This window comes from Patiria miniata, unplaced genomic scaffold (genome assembly GCF_015706575.1).
Source record: "Patiria miniata isolate m_02_andy unplaced genomic scaffold, ASM1570657v1 HiC_scaffold_9, whole genome shotgun sequence".
In the NCBI taxonomy this organism is placed as follows: domain Eukaryota; kingdom Metazoa; phylum Echinodermata; class Asteroidea; order Valvatida; family Asterinidae; genus Patiria; species Patiria miniata.
Window position 1 is genome coordinate 20,745,752 of NW_024037076.1, and position 18,330 is coordinate 20,764,081.

The 18,330-nt window shown below is 42.1% G+C and overlaps 1 protein-coding gene across 2 annotated transcripts in view; it reads right to left on the reverse strand.

The window, feature by feature from the left end:
- The window catches only part of LOC119720014 (interleukin enhancer-binding factor 2-like), a 96,227-nt gene extending 79,793 nt beyond the window's left edge, over positions 1-16,434 (reverse strand). The window contains exons 1-8 of one of the 2 annotated variants that reach the window (XM_038189512.1): positions 16,226-16,434; positions 11,140-11,187; positions 10,003-10,048; positions 9,502-9,558; positions 8,400-8,528; positions 6,518-6,620; positions 3,210-3,392; positions 1,646-1,724 (exon numbers count right to left, since the gene is read on the reverse strand). In XM_038189512.1, coding sequence (XP_038045440.1) covers positions 1,646-1,724; positions 3,210-3,392; positions 6,518-6,620; positions 8,400-8,528; positions 9,502-9,558; positions 10,003-10,048; positions 11,140-11,187; positions 16,226-16,230 — 650 coding nt within the window. In that variant the 5' untranslated portion in view covers positions 16,231-16,434. The remainder of the gene's footprint in view (positions 1-1,645; positions 1,725-3,209; positions 3,393-6,517; positions 6,621-8,399; positions 8,529-9,501; positions 9,559-10,002; positions 10,049-11,139; positions 11,188-16,225) is intronic. The other variant, XM_038189513.1, reaches the window with a different exon arrangement.
- Positions 16,435-18,330: the final 1,896 nt, after the last annotated feature.

An 18,330-nucleotide genomic window follows, 5' to 3' on the forward strand; every position in this document is an offset into this window, starting at 1 on the left:
AAAACACACATTAATATACATGCAATTCTGACGCCTTATAATTGGCAATTAGAGGGAGTTATTATGACAAATTTATCAGACATCAAACGCGACATTAATGAGATTTCCTGGCGTCGGCTCTAGTCTAAAGCCCCAGATCGTCGGTCTAAATTATAGCCACAGGCATATAACTGCGTCAGCCCCTGATTAAAAAACTTTTTAAATTAATATTACTGGTTTTGATTGATGGGAAAACAGTACAACAGAACATCCTCAACTACAGACTGCCTGTACACAATTGTGCGGTTATGGGCACCCAGAGCCAACTTTTAGCAGGGGAAAAAGACAAACACTACACGAAGAGGACAAAAATGAGCAGGATATGTTGACAGCTGTTTTGCCTGGGAATGAAGAACCAGGCCACAGGTCACATTGTGTTGAGCTCCGACTCCCTTTTTCTGTATGGTCTGCACTAATTGCTAAAATAAATGAAAAGAGTAAGGACATTCTGAGAAACCATTTACATAGCATTAACCTTTAACCTTGTAGAGCTTGCTGGCAACGTTCAACTCAGACAGCGACTGACCTCCTTGCCTAAGCTAGCCCATGGTATGATAGCAGGAATAGGCACAGGAGGACCATTCCATGCGTGGGCTGTACGTGTAGATGGTAGAAATGGCCTTTCACGGGTGAGCAGGTTTGATCTGGAACATTCAACTACTACGTCATGGGATCTTACAGATCTAAGACTAAGCCTTGGATCTGGGGCATGGATTTGTAGCATGAGTTGGCACAGTAGTTTAGGAGCCTCTATTATAGGGTGGGAAAAGAGTGGCAGCCCCAGCTGCCCGCCAGTGTTTTAATGAGGGAACATGGTGGTCTAGGTACTCATTTTCAGAGAGTCCAATGCAGCTCTGTTTATCGGTGAGATCAAGGTAAGCTAAGAAAATAATCGCTTACAGCTCTAGCAACAAAATGTGGCAGTAATAAACTAAGCACAGAATCCTTAGTTGTGGCACACAGGCCACAAACCTTTATATCAACCTACGATTACCATTAGCACAAAGTTACAGGCCACAGAGATTCTATGCACAGGGTAAGCAGAGCCGCTTACTTGGTCCTTATCCTGCAGCCCCATCCGCAAAAGCTGGGTTAGTTTTCACCTACAAACGGGGACAAGCCACTGAATTCAATACTTCCAGTAAAAAATAACTACAGATTCTGATGGATTGATTATAACATGGCTCCTGAAGGGATTGTTCCACACAGAAATACAATATCCCCTAAAATAGTCTTTTCTTTGGAAGGGGTTAACATTTGCCATATAAAAGTACTAGATTTTTTCGTTTCCAAGAAAGATAGGTTGACCAATGTTAAATGAAAGCAAGGTTGCCTCTGAATTGCTTGGCTATGTCCGGCAATAACCACGTGTCTACGGAAAAAGATTCCAGCCATTTTCATAGACACATGTGCAAACCGTAGCCATATTATGCAGATGCAGTTACAAGTTGACTCTAGCCCAACTTTAATGTCATGATAGAATATTCCTCATTTCTGATAGACAAGTGGGGGCGCTGTATACACTGTGTAGTACTCAAAGTGGGTACAGCAGAAATACAAGACAATAGAACCTGAATGGTTTGGCAGGTCACTATATGAAGTTTACCTTGAATGCTGAGCATTTTCTTCAAACCATCGCGCATGCCTCACTGCTGCCAAGGATGACTTCATAATCTTCATGGGTACTGCATACAAACAAAACAAATTTATACAGGGTCATTTTTTTCCTTAATCACAATTGTAGCCTTGGTCAAGGCGTTAGACGATAGTGTCCGATGATCAACCGCCAACAAAACAGTCACCACAAGCTTTGCAATCGCCTATCCAAGCGCCAACAGGGACCTCACACGGCTAGGCTACGATATGCAAATCAAGTGGTGCTGAAGGAATGCCTTGAAACATTCATGGGCCATGGCCTGACTTTCACACAATTTTCGTTTTTTTGTCACTAGATCTATATCGAGTTATATGTGGTCTGTGGTCTCCAAACTTGTTGGAGGATGCAACCACACTATCCAGCTGTCTGTCCATGTAAAATATGAGCCTCCATGACCAAGTACTGAATAATAATCTCATCGTTATTCGCATACAGGGTCATTGCTGGAAATCCAGCGACAAAATAAAGAAAAAACATAAGCCAAAGCTCACACATGTTCCAAGGCGTTCGTTTAGTACCACCTGATTTGCATATTGTAGCCCATAGCCGTGCAAGGTCGCTGTTCGTGCTTTGTGCAGTACCCCTTGAGTGCATAGCATACATGTACTGTTGTTCGCAGCCAGCCATCAATCGTCAGGCTCTATCATCGAACGTCTTGACCACGGCTATCACACTTGGGAAATTCGGTTGGCAAACACGACTGAAGGTGCACACACTACATGAATTGTCTTTTGTCTTCAGCAAAGCAAGATTTTTTGAGGATGTACAAGTGTCTCCAAGACATTTCACTTCTCTGAAAACTCACCTTTTAAGTCCTGAATCAGAGTCATTGATGATTTTACCTTAATAATTAACTTCCATTCTTTATTCCATGTTCCATAAGCACTGTGCGATCGATATTCCCTGCAGTTCATTTCGGGCAGTGCAACATTGTCATGCAGCGATTTCCACTCGCGTACTCTTTAAATTGCAACTTTTCAAACAGCATCATTTTTCATAAACCCTCGTCAATGTTGGACAATTTACAGTCTTTGGTAGCAAACGGGGTATCAAAATGTAGCTAACAACATTCCCCAAAGGTCTATATACATGACGATATCATAAGATGATCAGATTCAAAATTATGACCCCTCCAATGAGTGTGGACATTTTTTTGCGGTGCTTATAAAGCACAAAAGGCGTGTATGTGTGTGTGTGTGTTCACGAGTTGATGTCATGCACGATCGCCTGCGAAGAGCCCGACAGGGCGTCAAAGCCACTTCCCCCAGGCGAGGGGGCTAAGCCGCATTCAAGTTAATGCACGTGCATGAGGTATGCTCAGAATTTCTTGGGTCCGAGTCCCAATGTTCCCAAAGTGCCATCTATTGCCGCAGTGGCTTGACTACGCTTGCCAAGGATCAGGACTGCATGCATTTGGGAAAACACAATCCAGGAAAAGAACACTCCATTCTTGTGCCAAGATAGCCAGACAATAAGTCCAGGATACTATCCGTGTGATCATGGCAGTGCTTACAGTGCATGGCAGGGTCTATCTTCTTCAGGTTGGGTGGGATGGTGGTCACCATGATCTTAACGGTGGCCTCAGAGCTGCTGATCTCGCACCCTGCCTCGTTTGACAACATGGTCAAGATCTCTTTGGGTTCCTTCTCCTTGATCTTCTCCACAACCTTGTTTCCTAGCTTGGACACTGCTTCAGCTGGCAGGGAAAATAAAACACGGATAAGTTTAGTCATCAAAATCAGATATTAGAAGGGCAATTTGTTCAAACGCTTCCTCTTTGCCACTGCTGAAATGCTAGGTATTAACAAGATTTTGGACAACTTCATTGGATGAACCCAAAGCAGAATTCACTGAAGTAACTAAGTTCATACTTTTACTGAAAAAAAAATTGTGCTGAAAACTTTTTCAGTCTTGTGATAGTTGTGCGTTTTTGTAAAAGCACTAAAGACCCCTATATTAGGCAATTTCAAACTATGCCCACTAGGGACAATTTAATTAAATTAATTTACTTAATTTTTTTTTTGGGGGGGGGGGATTTTGTCATTACTAACAGCAGAAGCTAAATTGCAAAAGACGCAGCTATACAACATCAAAGCCGTTGGCATGTAAAGGAGCCTTAGGCAGCCAACATACAGTCCATGTGCTACCACGGAGCACAACCAGATTGAAAGTGTTGATTTTTGCAGAGGGAGGAAAACAAGAGATCCAGGAGCTTATTTATAGGTGCTATCTGTGGTCTCACCTGCTGTGCCTTTCAAGACTTCTGCACACACACACACCTCTTTCTAAACACCAGCAATCGTGGACACCCTATTGTCTCTAATCCTCATTCCTTTGTTTGTAACTTTTTAGCAACAGCTCTCATTGGTTTTGTACACTATTTTCAATCGTGGACTATCGGTCAATCGTGGACGTATTGTTTGTGCCCTAACCCTTTTGTCCTAGGTCCGAGATTGCCGGTGTGTACATACTCACATTCACACACTGTTTGTGGACACATTGCAATTTCTTTCCACTGGGTATTTCTTGAGCTGATGTACCAATTTTACATACATATTTCCCAACTATTAATCCAATAAGCCAGGAGTCAGCCAAAGATGAGGCGCTGATCTGTGTTAAGAAGTCATGTTCTCCCATAACAATAAACAAGTGTCACAATAATCCTATCGTACAGGCGTGTTTATTGCTGTGTAATGAAAGATTTTATTTTTAAAATGGCAAGAACGTTTCAAAAGTGCAAAAAAGTGCATGACCTGGCACGGTTAATTAAATGAAGGTTATGCAGCACATTAAATCCTTTCAAGTTGATCAATTTCCAGGAAGTCTCAGTAACACTGCCATCCCGTAATGAGCCCCACAGGAAATATCTCAATATCATCAATCCATCAATATTCAGCTTAGATGAAATGTACTGCTCTATAAAACTCACCTGCTGTGAACGCCAAAGAAATAAAGAACACCTGCTTCCGATTGCATGCCGTTTAGAAATAGGGTAGGTACATGTAGGTCAGAAATGTTTTATCTTGGATTATTTTTTTATGCTGATTAGACGTTGTCAATGTGTAGGCTTAAATGTATTCGACACCAAATGCACATATGTAGCAAGATATGTGACAGAGGGAACCCCAGGGATCGAAATTAGCGGTAGCCCGCTACCCAAATGCTAGTCAAAACAGCGGCCGGCTAGTCTAACTAGTCCTTAAGTAGCCCGGCTGGCGAGTCAAAAAGTTATTGGGATACGGCAAAAATAAAAAGGATAGGAAGAAATAAATCATTGAATTCAGAAGTCAAACCTGTATCAATTTGTATAATTTTATCAACTGTTTTAAAGGGTTAAATGATAAGATCTGTTTATTAAAAACACTCCCATTGCCACAGAATAGATGAGAAATCAGTTGGAAATGGTAAAAACAAATTTTACTTACGACCTATATTCGTAGCTAGGTCTCCTTGTTCGATCACGTCTGTTTTCACATTGCGTACTTGCGTGAGAACGAAAATGATAATGACGCGAAGATTTACCTACCTACACCTAATGGATTCTAAATTTATTCAGGCTTGTTTGGTTCACTTTTTAATACAGTTCTTAACAACGATCAGTTTAGATTTGTTTTTAAATGAAAATAAATCCTTCAAGTTTGTTCAAAAAATTGTCCGCCACAAAATTATTTCATAAATTTGCATGCATGAACGAGTGATCGAGTTCCATGGTGGAAGTTTTCGGAAGTGAGAAGTCTTTTTCATGTCATGCAATTTGTCAGTTTCCATAAAATTCCGAGGGTGATTTTTTTAAAAAGAAATCAATATACCAAAACTAATTTCAAAAACTTTTCTTTTCGAGGGGCCCTGAAGCGCGCCACCAGGGGTCAACTTTCAGGCTCTACACACATTTTACATGTACGCATATTGATGTTTATGAGACACTCTATAAAAGAAAAAAACATGACGCTAGTGAAAATGCTCGCGGTCTAGTTATGAGTCTGTTTCAGTAGCTCGGCTGGCTAGTGAACAAAAAAGTTAAGGTTGAACCCCCTTTTTTGTGTTGGTCATTGTGTAACAACAATCTCGGGAATTCTTTTGAGATATCGGGGGGGGGGGGGGTGCTAGATTGCAAAAGTCTAGGGTGTGTATGGGGTATAGGGACATGGGGGTACCATCGGTCATAAATACAAGGTAGGAAAAGATCCGACTAAATTACTGTCCGGTTGTAAACAATTGAAACTCAGTGATGTAATTATTCCATAATTTAACGGGTGGATGGATAATCTTGTTCAATTCCCAAAGTTAATTACTTTCATATTTAAATTAATGGTAAGGTACCTTTTTGGGACTTGAGTTAAAGAGCTTGTAGTAGTAGCTTGCGACATCGTCTCGGTGTCTTTCTTAACTGGCATTACTGAGGCCCTCACGTGACAGGTCACGTGACCATGCTTGAGGCACTCACATGACAGGTCACGTGAGGGCCTCAGTAACGCAGCTCCTACTACAAGCTCTATATGGTACCTTTCCATTTATTTGATATAATAATGGGACTAGAAATGAACTTCAATGCTAGATTCTTTCATACTGCTAGAAAATTATCGACTCAAAAAACAAGACCAAAATTGTCCAGGCATGGCAGGTGTACATAAAAAATGGCAGGGACAGTACAACTTCTTGGATGCACATAAACAGCATGCAGTGCTATCATTTAGTGAAAATGTGCACAAAAGTGTTGCACAAACTTTGCATTATGCCTTTCACATAAGCAAAGGCACGTTTTAGCTCCTACAGGGATTATGCTGTGCAAACCTTGCTAGCCCATTCCTTCACTGTTCTTACTTGTTGGTAGTGTCTTCAGAATAACGACTAAGTCAGCGACTGGACTCCCATTCATCATGGTTCCCTTCTTGTGTGACCCCACCTGACGCACTTGCTCTACCACCTACACAAGAAAATATAACAAGGAGTGTAAAGAGCAGCTACATAATCTTGCAGGAACAGTCATTTATGCACCAAAACATTTCTGGGAGATTTTAAGTGATTACTGTATTTCCTCCGGCATGTTTTGACTCAATTGATATAACCATTCTCACATTTTCCAATTTATTACTAAAAAGTGGCATAACAAATTATCTTACGCACTGCAGAATATCTTTAGACCTTGTCCGCACTAGTTACAATGTTTCTACTGGCTCAATATAAAAGAAGCAGTGCCATCTAAATACAATTTGAAGCTTTGTCTTATAACAGTTCCACATAAAGTTAAGTGTTCAGTGGTTCTAAAGACGAAATTTGAAGGAAGTCTTGTCCGGAAACTTCAGAACTTCAACACAGAAAAAAAGCAATCACTGGCTGTACAAATCCCTGCTTTACTCACAGCGCATAGTGTAAAAATTCCAAATCTGAGTATCAGCTTGCCAAATGGTATTCATTTCCCACTATACAGATGGAATTTTATCGTTGAATATCAATTATGGTTCAAGGCTTCACAAGTACAATATATGCATAATCACAAGGACATTTCACAAGGACAATATATGCGACCTGCTCCCATGAAACCCGGACAAAGTTGCAGAAGTTGTTTTTGCACAAAGGACGTGTGAAGTCACTTTCAGGTTTTGAGAGTTTCTGAATCAGTAACTATAAATTTACAACTTCCCAAAATATTAACTTTGATCCATCAAGCAGAACTGGGTGTTTGGTCGATTTAATGAAGAAAAAAATTTATAGGAATTTACACAAAAAGCATATCAATACATGTGTGTATTTCGTAATTGCTCAAAGGGAATGTACAACATTTGTTTTTGCTGCAATTTTCAGAAATAAATGGATTTGGAGAATAAGTGTGTTATAGCAAATATTGTTAAACTGACTTGTTTCATGTTTTGGGTTTGTAAACGCTTGAAAAACCAAGAAAACCAATCATGTTCTTGTAGTCTGGTTCCCTGACCCCACTTAAGGTGAAACAGAACAATTTGTAGACTTTGGGGAATTGTAAGGTCAGAGAATCAGTCTAGCAGGCTTGTAGTAGTCAATCTTGTGTAGTCAATTGCAAAGAAAATGCAGAATAACTAAATATGAAAAATTAGGAGCAGTTATTGAAAAAAAGCCAGTTTTCTCCAACGCTGGTCGGCCGAGCGGCGTTGGAAAAATAAAATTTTTCATGAAAATGTCGGCACACCAGGAGCGACGATTTTACAGGATGCTTTAGACTGTCATTCCCTTACAATTCAGTAAGGTATTTCGTGATAATTTGATCATTTTAATATTTTTGATGTTTGCAAATGTTGTGTCTTCCCTTTAATCCTTCTCCTAGGGGTGATAGAGTCACGGTACATAAACTATGAAAATCATATAGCACTTTGAAGCTGAAAACCTCAGGAATTTAAAAATGCCTAAAACTAAAAAATAACATTTGTCAACTTTGTCCGGGTTTAGCAGGAGCACGTCAAATATACGAAATTGACAAGTGGTCAGTTGCAGGCAAAAGCTTGATGGTGTACTGTGCTGTGAATCACTTGTATGAGTAGCCTCATTATTATTTTCTGCTACGGTTTGCACTTCTTTGTGTGAATACAATTTCAGGACTTAAGAAATGTAAACTTTGCCATTTATCTAAATTGATAGACGGTAGAAGGGCAACCCATGTACAATGTCCATGGGTCAAGGGTTCCAAAACCTCACCACATGACGTTATGCTTTCAGACCCACTTGTTCTTACCACGTCAAAGCCAGTAGGTGGAGCAACAATGATCTCATCAAGTACAGTACTGATCTTAGTGACAAGGCTGAGTACAGAAGACTGCTCCAGAGGCGTGGGTGATAACTCCCCATTCTTCTTAATCAGCTCCTGAGGAAGACGTAGAGATGAAACGATGGAAAATACATGTAACCTGAATTGTAGTATAAATCTATTAGGAATTTAAAATCTTCACTAAATATTGAGGATGTAATAATTGAACATTCACTACATGTACCTATTCCATTAATGGAGAGCCCATCACATGGGTGGTTTTAAACAGGACAATATTTCTGTATTCATCTTTGTATTTTATTCTATGAAAAGCATAGTCTATTCTTCAAAGTTTGTAGGTTTTAAGTTTGAAAATGTTTTAGTTTGATACATTGTAACAAAATTTATTTAAAATAATTTTTGATTTCTACAAATGGAGGAACCAAATATGGCTGAAGTCCGAGGTTAAGAAGATACAGCAAATACGTGCGTATGCCAAGCATGCTCCTAACCATTTAAAACCACACGTTCAAAACCATTACTCCCTCATTTAAGTAACAATTGTTTCAAAGTTTGAATGGCAAAAATCGCCGTGTAAATTCAGACAGGGCTAGTCTGGCAGTACGAAGGCAGGTTTTTGACTAGTATCATGACTGATACTAGTCAAAAGTACTGCAATGCTGCTACTGGGTGGGAGAAGCAATTTACTGAGACAAAGTGTCTTGATTGAAGACACACACATACACATGTGGTACCCCCAAAGGCTGGACCTACATGTAGACACAGAAATCATCCAAACCAATTTGAGTGTGATTGGGTTAGACTGCTTGGCCACAGCCTTTTAAGGACTCATATTAACCCTTACCCCTTGAGCACTTTTACTAGAAAGTATCCTGAATCCACCAAAATCCACCTATTGTGTCATGCATACAAATTTTGGTGTTGGTGACTGCTCAGTATGGAGGTATCCTGAATCCATCAAAATTCCTGTTTTCAATATGGAGGTACATGTATCCTGAATCCACCCAAATACTCCAAACAGGGGTATGGATTTTGGTGGATTCAGGGTGGTTAGGGTGACAAGACTCACATCAAAGAGTGGTTGATCATCAGGCATGGGCTTCACTCTCTGAAACGCTGCCTCACACTGTAGAAGTGAAAAAATACAGAAGCAAGGGAAAATGTCTCAACACTTTACATATGTACTTGTGCAGCTATGCACACCAAAAGCCAACTTCATGCTGTTATCTGGCTTACAGGCGCTATGTTGTTTCTCCAATTCAGTATTTTCTGTTAGTGTTACATATATGCACATTTTATACTTAACAAGTTTCAGAAAGTGTGCTTATTGTTAATTCCAATGGGCCAAAATTCTGTGGTGGCTTGAGGTGTACCAAGTAACAGGTACTATGTCCTTTTTGGGTAAGGGAAAGTGGAATTGAAGACATTCAGGGCCATACACAATCAGACGACAATACATCATAAGAAAATGGGCATTGTTGGCAACTGTTTTCCCATCATACAGTTAGAGACTACAGTAGAAAAAATGGGCTCATGAAGATACACTGTCTTAAAATGCCTGTTATCTTACCTGGATCATGTCAAAAGGTACATGGGGAATGAACGGGGCTCGCCATCTGCAAATCAATGTCAAAATAATATTTAGAGTATAAAGGCACTAGACAATGGTTTCTATAGTTCCTGATTCTCTTATTAAAAAACTGAATGACAGAGTGAATAACTAAATGTTCTTTACACTGGAAATGTTAAGTATCTAAAAAGTATAGCCATCTTGCCATCTACATGTAGGAAAGACAAAATAAACATGTTCACATGAAGGTGTTTCCGTGTTCTGGCAGGTTAACCATAACTCCATAAGGTGATTTAGTAGGAACCTTCCTCATCCTTGCAAATCCCAACACCATATGGTAAACTGTGCGCATAAAGATTTGGACTCTGTTTATTTGTGGTACGCCTAATCCCACCTAAAGCACAGTCAGTTTACTAGTGCAGTACTCATCCTAACAGATTCCAACAAACCCTGATGTTGGAGTTGGCTGGTTGGGAATCGTTAGGGTTAACCCTAACTCCCTACTTACTTTTACTAAGTAGAGGACCATGTCCGTCAAAATCCATTACTCACTCTGCTTCTCATAATGCTTCAGGACCAAATCCATGGAAATCTATCACTGGTGCTGGTGGATTTTAATGGACTTGGTACACATGACTTATCTGCCAAAATCCCCCAAAGTGGGGGATGGATTTTGATGGAGTTGGTATTAAGGTTAGGGTTAAGCTAGTATATTAAAGTAGGATATGTGAAAATGGAAATGTTATATGCCTTTGCATGGGTGATATAATGATATTTTCACAGCTCGATTTGCGGACTTTCGTACCAATACTCTCACATTTCTCAAAACTTTTAATATTTTTTGTTTCTACACGTGCTGAAGATAAAAACATAATGAAGTACACAAACGTCCACTTTCGTGCCCAAAATCAAGCCAGCAATATCATTTTTTGAAATAAAAGCATTTCAATTTTGAACCTGGGAAAAAGAGGAAATCACTGGATTCCATTGAAAAACTTTAACTTTTATTTGGTTGGCTTTTTGTTTTTTGATCGACGAATATATTCCAGAAAAACTTGCAGCTTCTTTTTGGCTGACAGGTCACGCATGGCCTTGATCTCAAAGAATATACATGTAAGTGATTTTAAAGTGACTTACTGTCCATGTGACTTGAATCCTCCGCGTCCCCTCCTGCCTTCACGACCCCTGCCAAACAGACATGACAGAGATAAAAATGTTCAATCTCAAAATAATCACAACACCTACATTCTGGGGATCAGATTGATCCTCAGATTGAGCTTTGATGCCCTCACTGACTATAACGCTTTTCCCACTTTGACCACAGATCAGCACAGGCATTTGAGGTCACCAGTGTTGGACTACGTTTATTATAGTGATAGCATGGTTCAAGCAGATAGGGTGACCTTAGCTTCTGCAACAGCTCAAGGGGTATTACCACCTCTCGAATATTACATCACAAAGTGGTCGCCATCTGTATTTTTGTGTTGCCTTTTTGTCATCTTCATTGTTGTTTTACCCAAAACTTTCCCTCAAAATATTAAAATGCTGCCCTCGGAGCGCGCCGCGGGGGGTATGGTGTAGAGCGGAACCAGTGAGCGGAACGATAGTATGCGCATGCGTACAAGTGCAAGTACGTACCCCCGCGGCGCGCTCCGAGCGATCGAACCAAAAATGACTGCGATCATTCTGCGCGCGTGCTCGTTTCAAGTGTTAGGTTGGCTCAGTGCGGAAAGGGCATATTTTTCATCATTTTTGCCGAAAACGGACAGAATCCACCGATGTTTGTTGGGTGCACATAACGTGAATATGTCATGAGGTATTGTTCGAAGTTTAGGGGCAATCTGTGCAGCGGTTCTGTGGGAAATGTCTCTGTTTTGATGGACGTTTTTGTACTTAATTGGTGTTTTGTGCTGCAAACAATTTTGCGGCGTTCTGTGTCTATGAGGCTCCGCTCACCATAGTTCTAGGAGTACGACTGGGCTATGCAATAAAGCCATGGCATAAGATAGCTGGAGTTACCCAGTCCCAGCCCTAAATTTTATCATTGGGTTGTCATTTAGGGCTGGAGAAAGTTAATCACCAAAACCAGCAGCATTGGCTGGTCCCAAATTTTTTTTCAAAAATGTGCAATTTTGTCCCAGTTACACACTAACTTCAACTGGGACTCACCCTAACCTTGCCTGGAATAACCACTACACAGGTCCTTGAAGTAAAAAACGATCTACGATGAAGATTCAGCCTAGTACAATTGCAGTGAAAAAAAGGAGGCATAACCGACAACCGTGCGGTCATGATGATGCCTGCAGTTTGCTTGTGCACAAACAAAGGTGAATTCCAGTTGAAGTTAGTGTGTAGGCCCTAACTGGGACAAAATTGCACATATTCGAAATTTTTTGGGGGACCTGCCAATGCTGCTGGTTTTGGTGAACAACTTCCTCCAGCCCTAAACATGCTAAATTACAATCCAATGATAAAATTTAGGGCTGGGTAACTCCTAGCCCCACTAGTGTGGCCGTCGGTATGCTGCGCTGAACCTCTGGCCACACACCGTGGTACCGCGCGCTACTGAGGACGAAGTTTTCATAAAATTCAGGGCAGTTTCTTACATTCTCAGTTTCTTACTTTCTTATGGTTGTATTCTATGATGTCTCACCTGTCACTTCTGGGATGCTTAGGTCTAATGATGTTCCATTTTCCGAGATATTCTTCAATCTTTCTGGAGCCCATATGCACTCGTGAAACGTCTGGTGGTGGCAGCCATTTTGAATGTGACAAGAGATGACCTCAAGCTGTGACATCGCGTTTATGCAAATTGCTTGTCGAGCGCGCGAGGGCGCGAGTTGCAAATGCGACGGCTGTTTCCTGTGCCGTAGATCCTGAATAGAGATCGGTGCACGTGGCACCCCTGACGATAAATGCATGGTACAGGAAACAGCCGTCGCATTTGCAACTCGCGCCCTCGCGCGCTCGACAAGCAATTTGCATACACGCGACATCACAGCTTGAGGTCATCTCTTGTCCCATTCAAAATGGCTGCCATCACCAGACGTTTCACGAGTGCATATGGACTCCAGAAAGATTGAAGAATATCTCGGAAAATGGAACATCATTAGACCTAAGCATCCCAGAAGTGATAGGTGAGACATCATAGAATACAACCATAAGAAAGTAAGAAACTGAAAATGTAAGAAACTGCCCTGAATTTTATGAAAACTTCGTCCTCAGTAGCGCGCGGCACCACGGTGTGTGGCCAGAGGTTCAGCGCAGCATACCGACGGCCACACTAGTGGGGCTAGGTAACTCCTAGCCCGACTGCGTCTGGCCGTACAGTACTATCGCAAGCTCTGTAGTACGGCCAGACGCCCGATGCTTCCACAGAGACTGAATTTTTTGGGCCGCCGATGTAGCGATTTTGCTACATCTTTCGATCGCGATTATCTTTTCATCCAGGACACAAATTTCCAAAGTTAAGGTTTGTAGTCGTAGAGTACTCCTAGAACTATGAGGCTCCGCGTGAGCGGAGCCTCATAGATCAAGAAGCCCGCAAAATTGCCTGCAGCACAAAACACTAATAAAGTACAAAAACGTCCATCAAAATGCAGCCATTTCACACAGAACCGCTGCACAGTTTGCCCCTATACTCCGTACTTTATCTCTTGACATACTCACGTATCTTGTGCGGAACTAACATAGGTGTATTCTGTCGGTTTTTAGGCCAAAATGATGAAAAATATGCCCTTTCCGCATTGAGCGAACCTGACACTTGAAACGTGCACGCATATGATCCAGCGATGATTTTCGGTTCGCTCGGAGCGCGCCGCGGGGGGTACGGTACATGCACTTGTACGCATGCACATCATAGCCTCATAGTTCTAGGAGTAGTCGTAGAGCAACTCATACCTTTTCGAAAAAACGTTCTTTGGTCTCAATATTTTCATCCATCTGGCCACAAGACGAATTTCAGTCATCAGATTCCACAAATATCGTCCCCCATGCGATCCCCCATGCGATTTCAAAATGGCGGCTGCGCTGTAATGTATGCATTATGTGAGCGCGCTTGGGCAAGATAATGAATATGCATCATAGTTTATGACATTTGTCGGACACTCAGCGCGGCTGGCCATACAAACACGAGGTCATGAACTAAATAATGCATATTCATTATCTTGCCCAAGCGCGCTCGCATAATGCATACATTACAGCGCGGCCGCCATTTTGAAATCGCATGGGGGAATCGCATGGGGGACGATATTTGTGGAATCTGATGACTGAAATTCGTCTTGTCTGCTTGTGGCCAGATGGATGAAAATATTGAGACCAAAGAACGTTTTTTCGAAAAGGTATGAGTTGCTCTACGACTACGAACCTTAACTTTGGAAATTTGTGTCCTGGATGAAAAGATAATCGCGATCGAAAGATGTAGCAAAATCGCTACATCGGCGGCCCAAAAAATTCAGTCTCTGTGGAAGCATCGGGCGTCTGGCCGTACTACAGAGCTTGCGATAGTACTGTACGGCCAGACGCAGTCGGGCTAGGTAACTCCAACTAGCATGACTAGGCACAAGGAAAGGAACAGGGTTCGGAGCAACTATAGAAAGCAGGGCCACGCCGAAGCAAGGTTTTTTATTTTGCCTGGAGGCGTGGATGGAATAGGAGTAATAGATATGCAAACCTGCAAAAAAGTGCTAAGTACAGCGAAGGAATGCACTGCACTTGTCTTCTAAGCTTCTCATGAAGGATCGGAAGGGAGGGCGTGCTTGTAAATGTTTTGGGGGCACTGTCTGGAGCGGCGGAGGCGCGGAGTCTTGGAGTCGCAGAATCGCGGAGACGCGGGGCACTGGAGTGGCTAGTGGCGGAGGCGCGGAGTCGCGGAGTCGCAGAGACTCGCGCCGATAGAGGGCGCAATTCTCGGCGGAATTTTTTTGAGAACGAAGCATCCATATCCATTTTAAATGGGCGGGCCAATTAGGAAGGGAGGAGGGCGACAGGGCACTGTCTGGAGCGGCGGAGGCGCGGAGTCTTGAGTCGCAGAATCGCTTTAAATGGGCGGGCCAATTAGGAAGGGAGGAGGGCGACGGGGCACTGTCTGGAGCGGCGGAGGCGCGGAGTCTTGGAGTCGCAGAATCGCGGGGCACTATACACTGGAGTGCTAGTGGCGGAGGCGCGGAGTCGCGGAGTCGCAGAGACGCGCACCGATAGAGGGCGCAATTCTCTGCGTGACGCGGGGCACTATACACTGGTGGCGGAGGCGCGGAGTCGCGGAGTCGCAGAGACGCGCACCGATAGAGGGCGCAATTCTCTGCGTGACGCGGGGCACTATACACTGGTGGCGGAGGCGCGGAGTCGCGGAGTCGGAGAGACACGCACCGATAGAGGGCGCAATTCTCTGCGGCTCCACGACTCGTACTCCACGATCGATTTTCGGAGGTAGGTCGACTGCGGTTCCACGCCTCCACGCAGCCGTACGGAGGCGCGGATGTAGAGTATTGTTGATGTACCCTAACGTGGCGCGCCCCCTAACGTGGCGCACTTTGATTTTTCGCCTGTAACGCCTAGCTAGAGCAAAAGTTTTAACTGAAATTTCACAGACAGTGAAATTTCATCAAGTTATAAACACTCCCGTTCATAAATCGCGAATTTATTTACCCGCTACAAAGTTAAAAGAAAAACTTATTTTGGCGTGATTTTCCGATTTTATTTTCAAGTGCAAAGTGAACCCTTTGAAAATGCCCCGAAAAATAAGAAAATAATTTTGTGACAAACATCTGGCTGGGTATGTTAGTAGAGATAATAATGATTTATCAGAATTTATCAAGTTTTCAGAAATTCTTAAATGTTAATTTGGAATTTCCCGAGATTTATTTAAGTGCGCCACGTTAGGGAACACTCCGCCAAATTGTGCCCAATTTCCGGACGCCACCGTTTTTTAATTTCGGCTTAAATTTTATGAAACCGAAATTGTTCACAGAGGTTAAATAGCAAGCATTAATAAGGTAAAAGTACCAGTATTTCACTGCATGAATTTGAGGTTTGTCAACAAAGAGGTTTGGCAACACTACACGAGGAAATTTGGGTATGCTTCGAAGTGCGCCACGTTAGGGTACACCACCATAAAGTGGCCCTGCATTCTATAGTTGTACCCAGGGTTCATAAATACATGATCGGTAATCGTCGAATTGAGGACACCGTTCAATAAGAGGACATTAACACTACTTGTGCCTACCTCATGTTTGAAGCTTTTCCTGAGGTCTCAAAAGAAAATAATGCCTAACACAGTTCTGAGTTACACCAATGGTTACACGATGTAAAGTATAGCACAGTGAATGCCGCACAGTGCTATATGATATAGCACATGTGTGTGTATTCACATGTATTCGCGGCGCACATGCACATCGTACACACAGCACATCGTACACACAGCACTTCAGTTTTCGGATAGCTCTTTCATCCTCTATTGAAGCATTAAATTTTTATATTGATGAGTTCATTCAGCAATACTGCTTATCAACAATTCACAAAGTAAAAGGGAAACATTATGAGGGAGGTTGTAGGGTGTCGTAGGGAAAAATATTGTTTTCCCCGTTGGCTTAACTTGAGGTGTCTCGTCTGCTAATGGTCAAGAGAAATTGGAGACCGATGGAAAATAAGCAGGGCCTATACCTTATTAAAGGGTTCCTACAAAGTACAATGGGGTTTTTCTTTTCTTAGGATCGAAGTTCACATTTATGCAACTTTCTACTCCTCTTAAATGTTTGAAAAGTATTTGACATTCCTTTTTGGTTATTTTTATTCCGTTTTTGTGCTAAATTATCTGTAGCATTGAGGTTTCTGCCCGGAATGGCATCACAGTTTTCTCATGAATATGATCAAAAGCGGCAAAATTAACCTACCGAATTATTATCAAAAAGCTTACTTGGATTGGAGATCGAACTTGTAGACCTATTAACACCTCTAAACACCACGGGCCTTTATCCCGTCATCAACGTCAAGAGATTTAGGTGATTTCCAATGATACAAACTATTTTTTTTATGATAGACGTTATGCCTAGCGGCCATCTTAGAGGGCACCTTTTGTTATTTTAATTCAGTAACAATGAATGCACAACAGGTTCATTCATGCAAATCCCAGCAAAACAAAGGCCTTGCCCTCTAAGATGGCTGCTACGCAAAGGTCCATCACGGCTCGTGAATAGGTTTTTTCACTGTTTTCTCGAAAGGGGCCACGGTAATACACTGTGACCGAGCTGGGAAAAAATGCGTGAAAAAAAGAAATGCAAATGATCCTTTGCCTATTATCGGGCCAAGTCAGAGCGGGCGAGAAACTATACGAAGTCTTTTTTAAAGGAATCCTCGTAAGTGCTTTAAAAACCAATCCATTGAAAACTTCGTTCGAACCCCCCCCCCCCCCCCCCCCCCCCCGATATGCGAGCAGATTCGGCGTTTATGCAACACAAGACTGCGTCTGGAGATTCTGACCATTCAGCGGGCGCCTTCCGTATATCGGTTCTTCGGTAACGTAACCTGTTACAAAACTGACATATAAATTGACCAATCAACAGCTCAGTCCACATTTCTGATGGAAACGACGTCAAAGTTTTAAAAGTCGACTCTGATTGGCTGGCGCGCGGGATGGCATAAAATGTGTATGTTAGGATATCAGACGTTCGACCGTGGCTCCAGCTCCGCACGTGAATGTCTGGTTCTCAGACTGGGGTACCATTTGCAAGTTTTTAAATGCTTCGACAATGTGTAATCAAGAGTATCCGAAGAAACTATCTGTTGTCAAGCGCGCCCTCTGTTGGTACATTGACGATAAATAATTGGCTTAGTTCCGCTCTGATTGTAATATTTAATTGACATGAATTGAAATAAAGGAAATAATGGTACGGCCGAATTTCACTTTTAAATGTGGTCCAAAATAAGACTTCATTTTTTGACAACCATGGATATGTTAGTAGAGATAATATTTCATTTGTTTTAACGTAATTAAAGTGTAAAAAAAATTTCACTGCCATCTGATCTCGGAAACGTAATGACTAATTTTTTTTAAAAAAATTCTGGGGGAGGGCAGTAGAATTGCCATGCTTTATTGATAAGATAGGGTTCAATCAAAATAAAGGCGAATCATCAAATAAAATCGCGCTGCGAATAATGACTTCGGGGATCGGGAGCAAAATTTCCAAAATCACGACCTGCTGGCACTTTGCCAAAATAATCAAACCGGGCACGCGCACAACCCGCTTCACGCGGCATTCAGATCCAAATCCCGGTTTTCAGTGTGACGTCACAATGACGGGCGCGCAAACTTGGAACTTAATCGGCACTTTC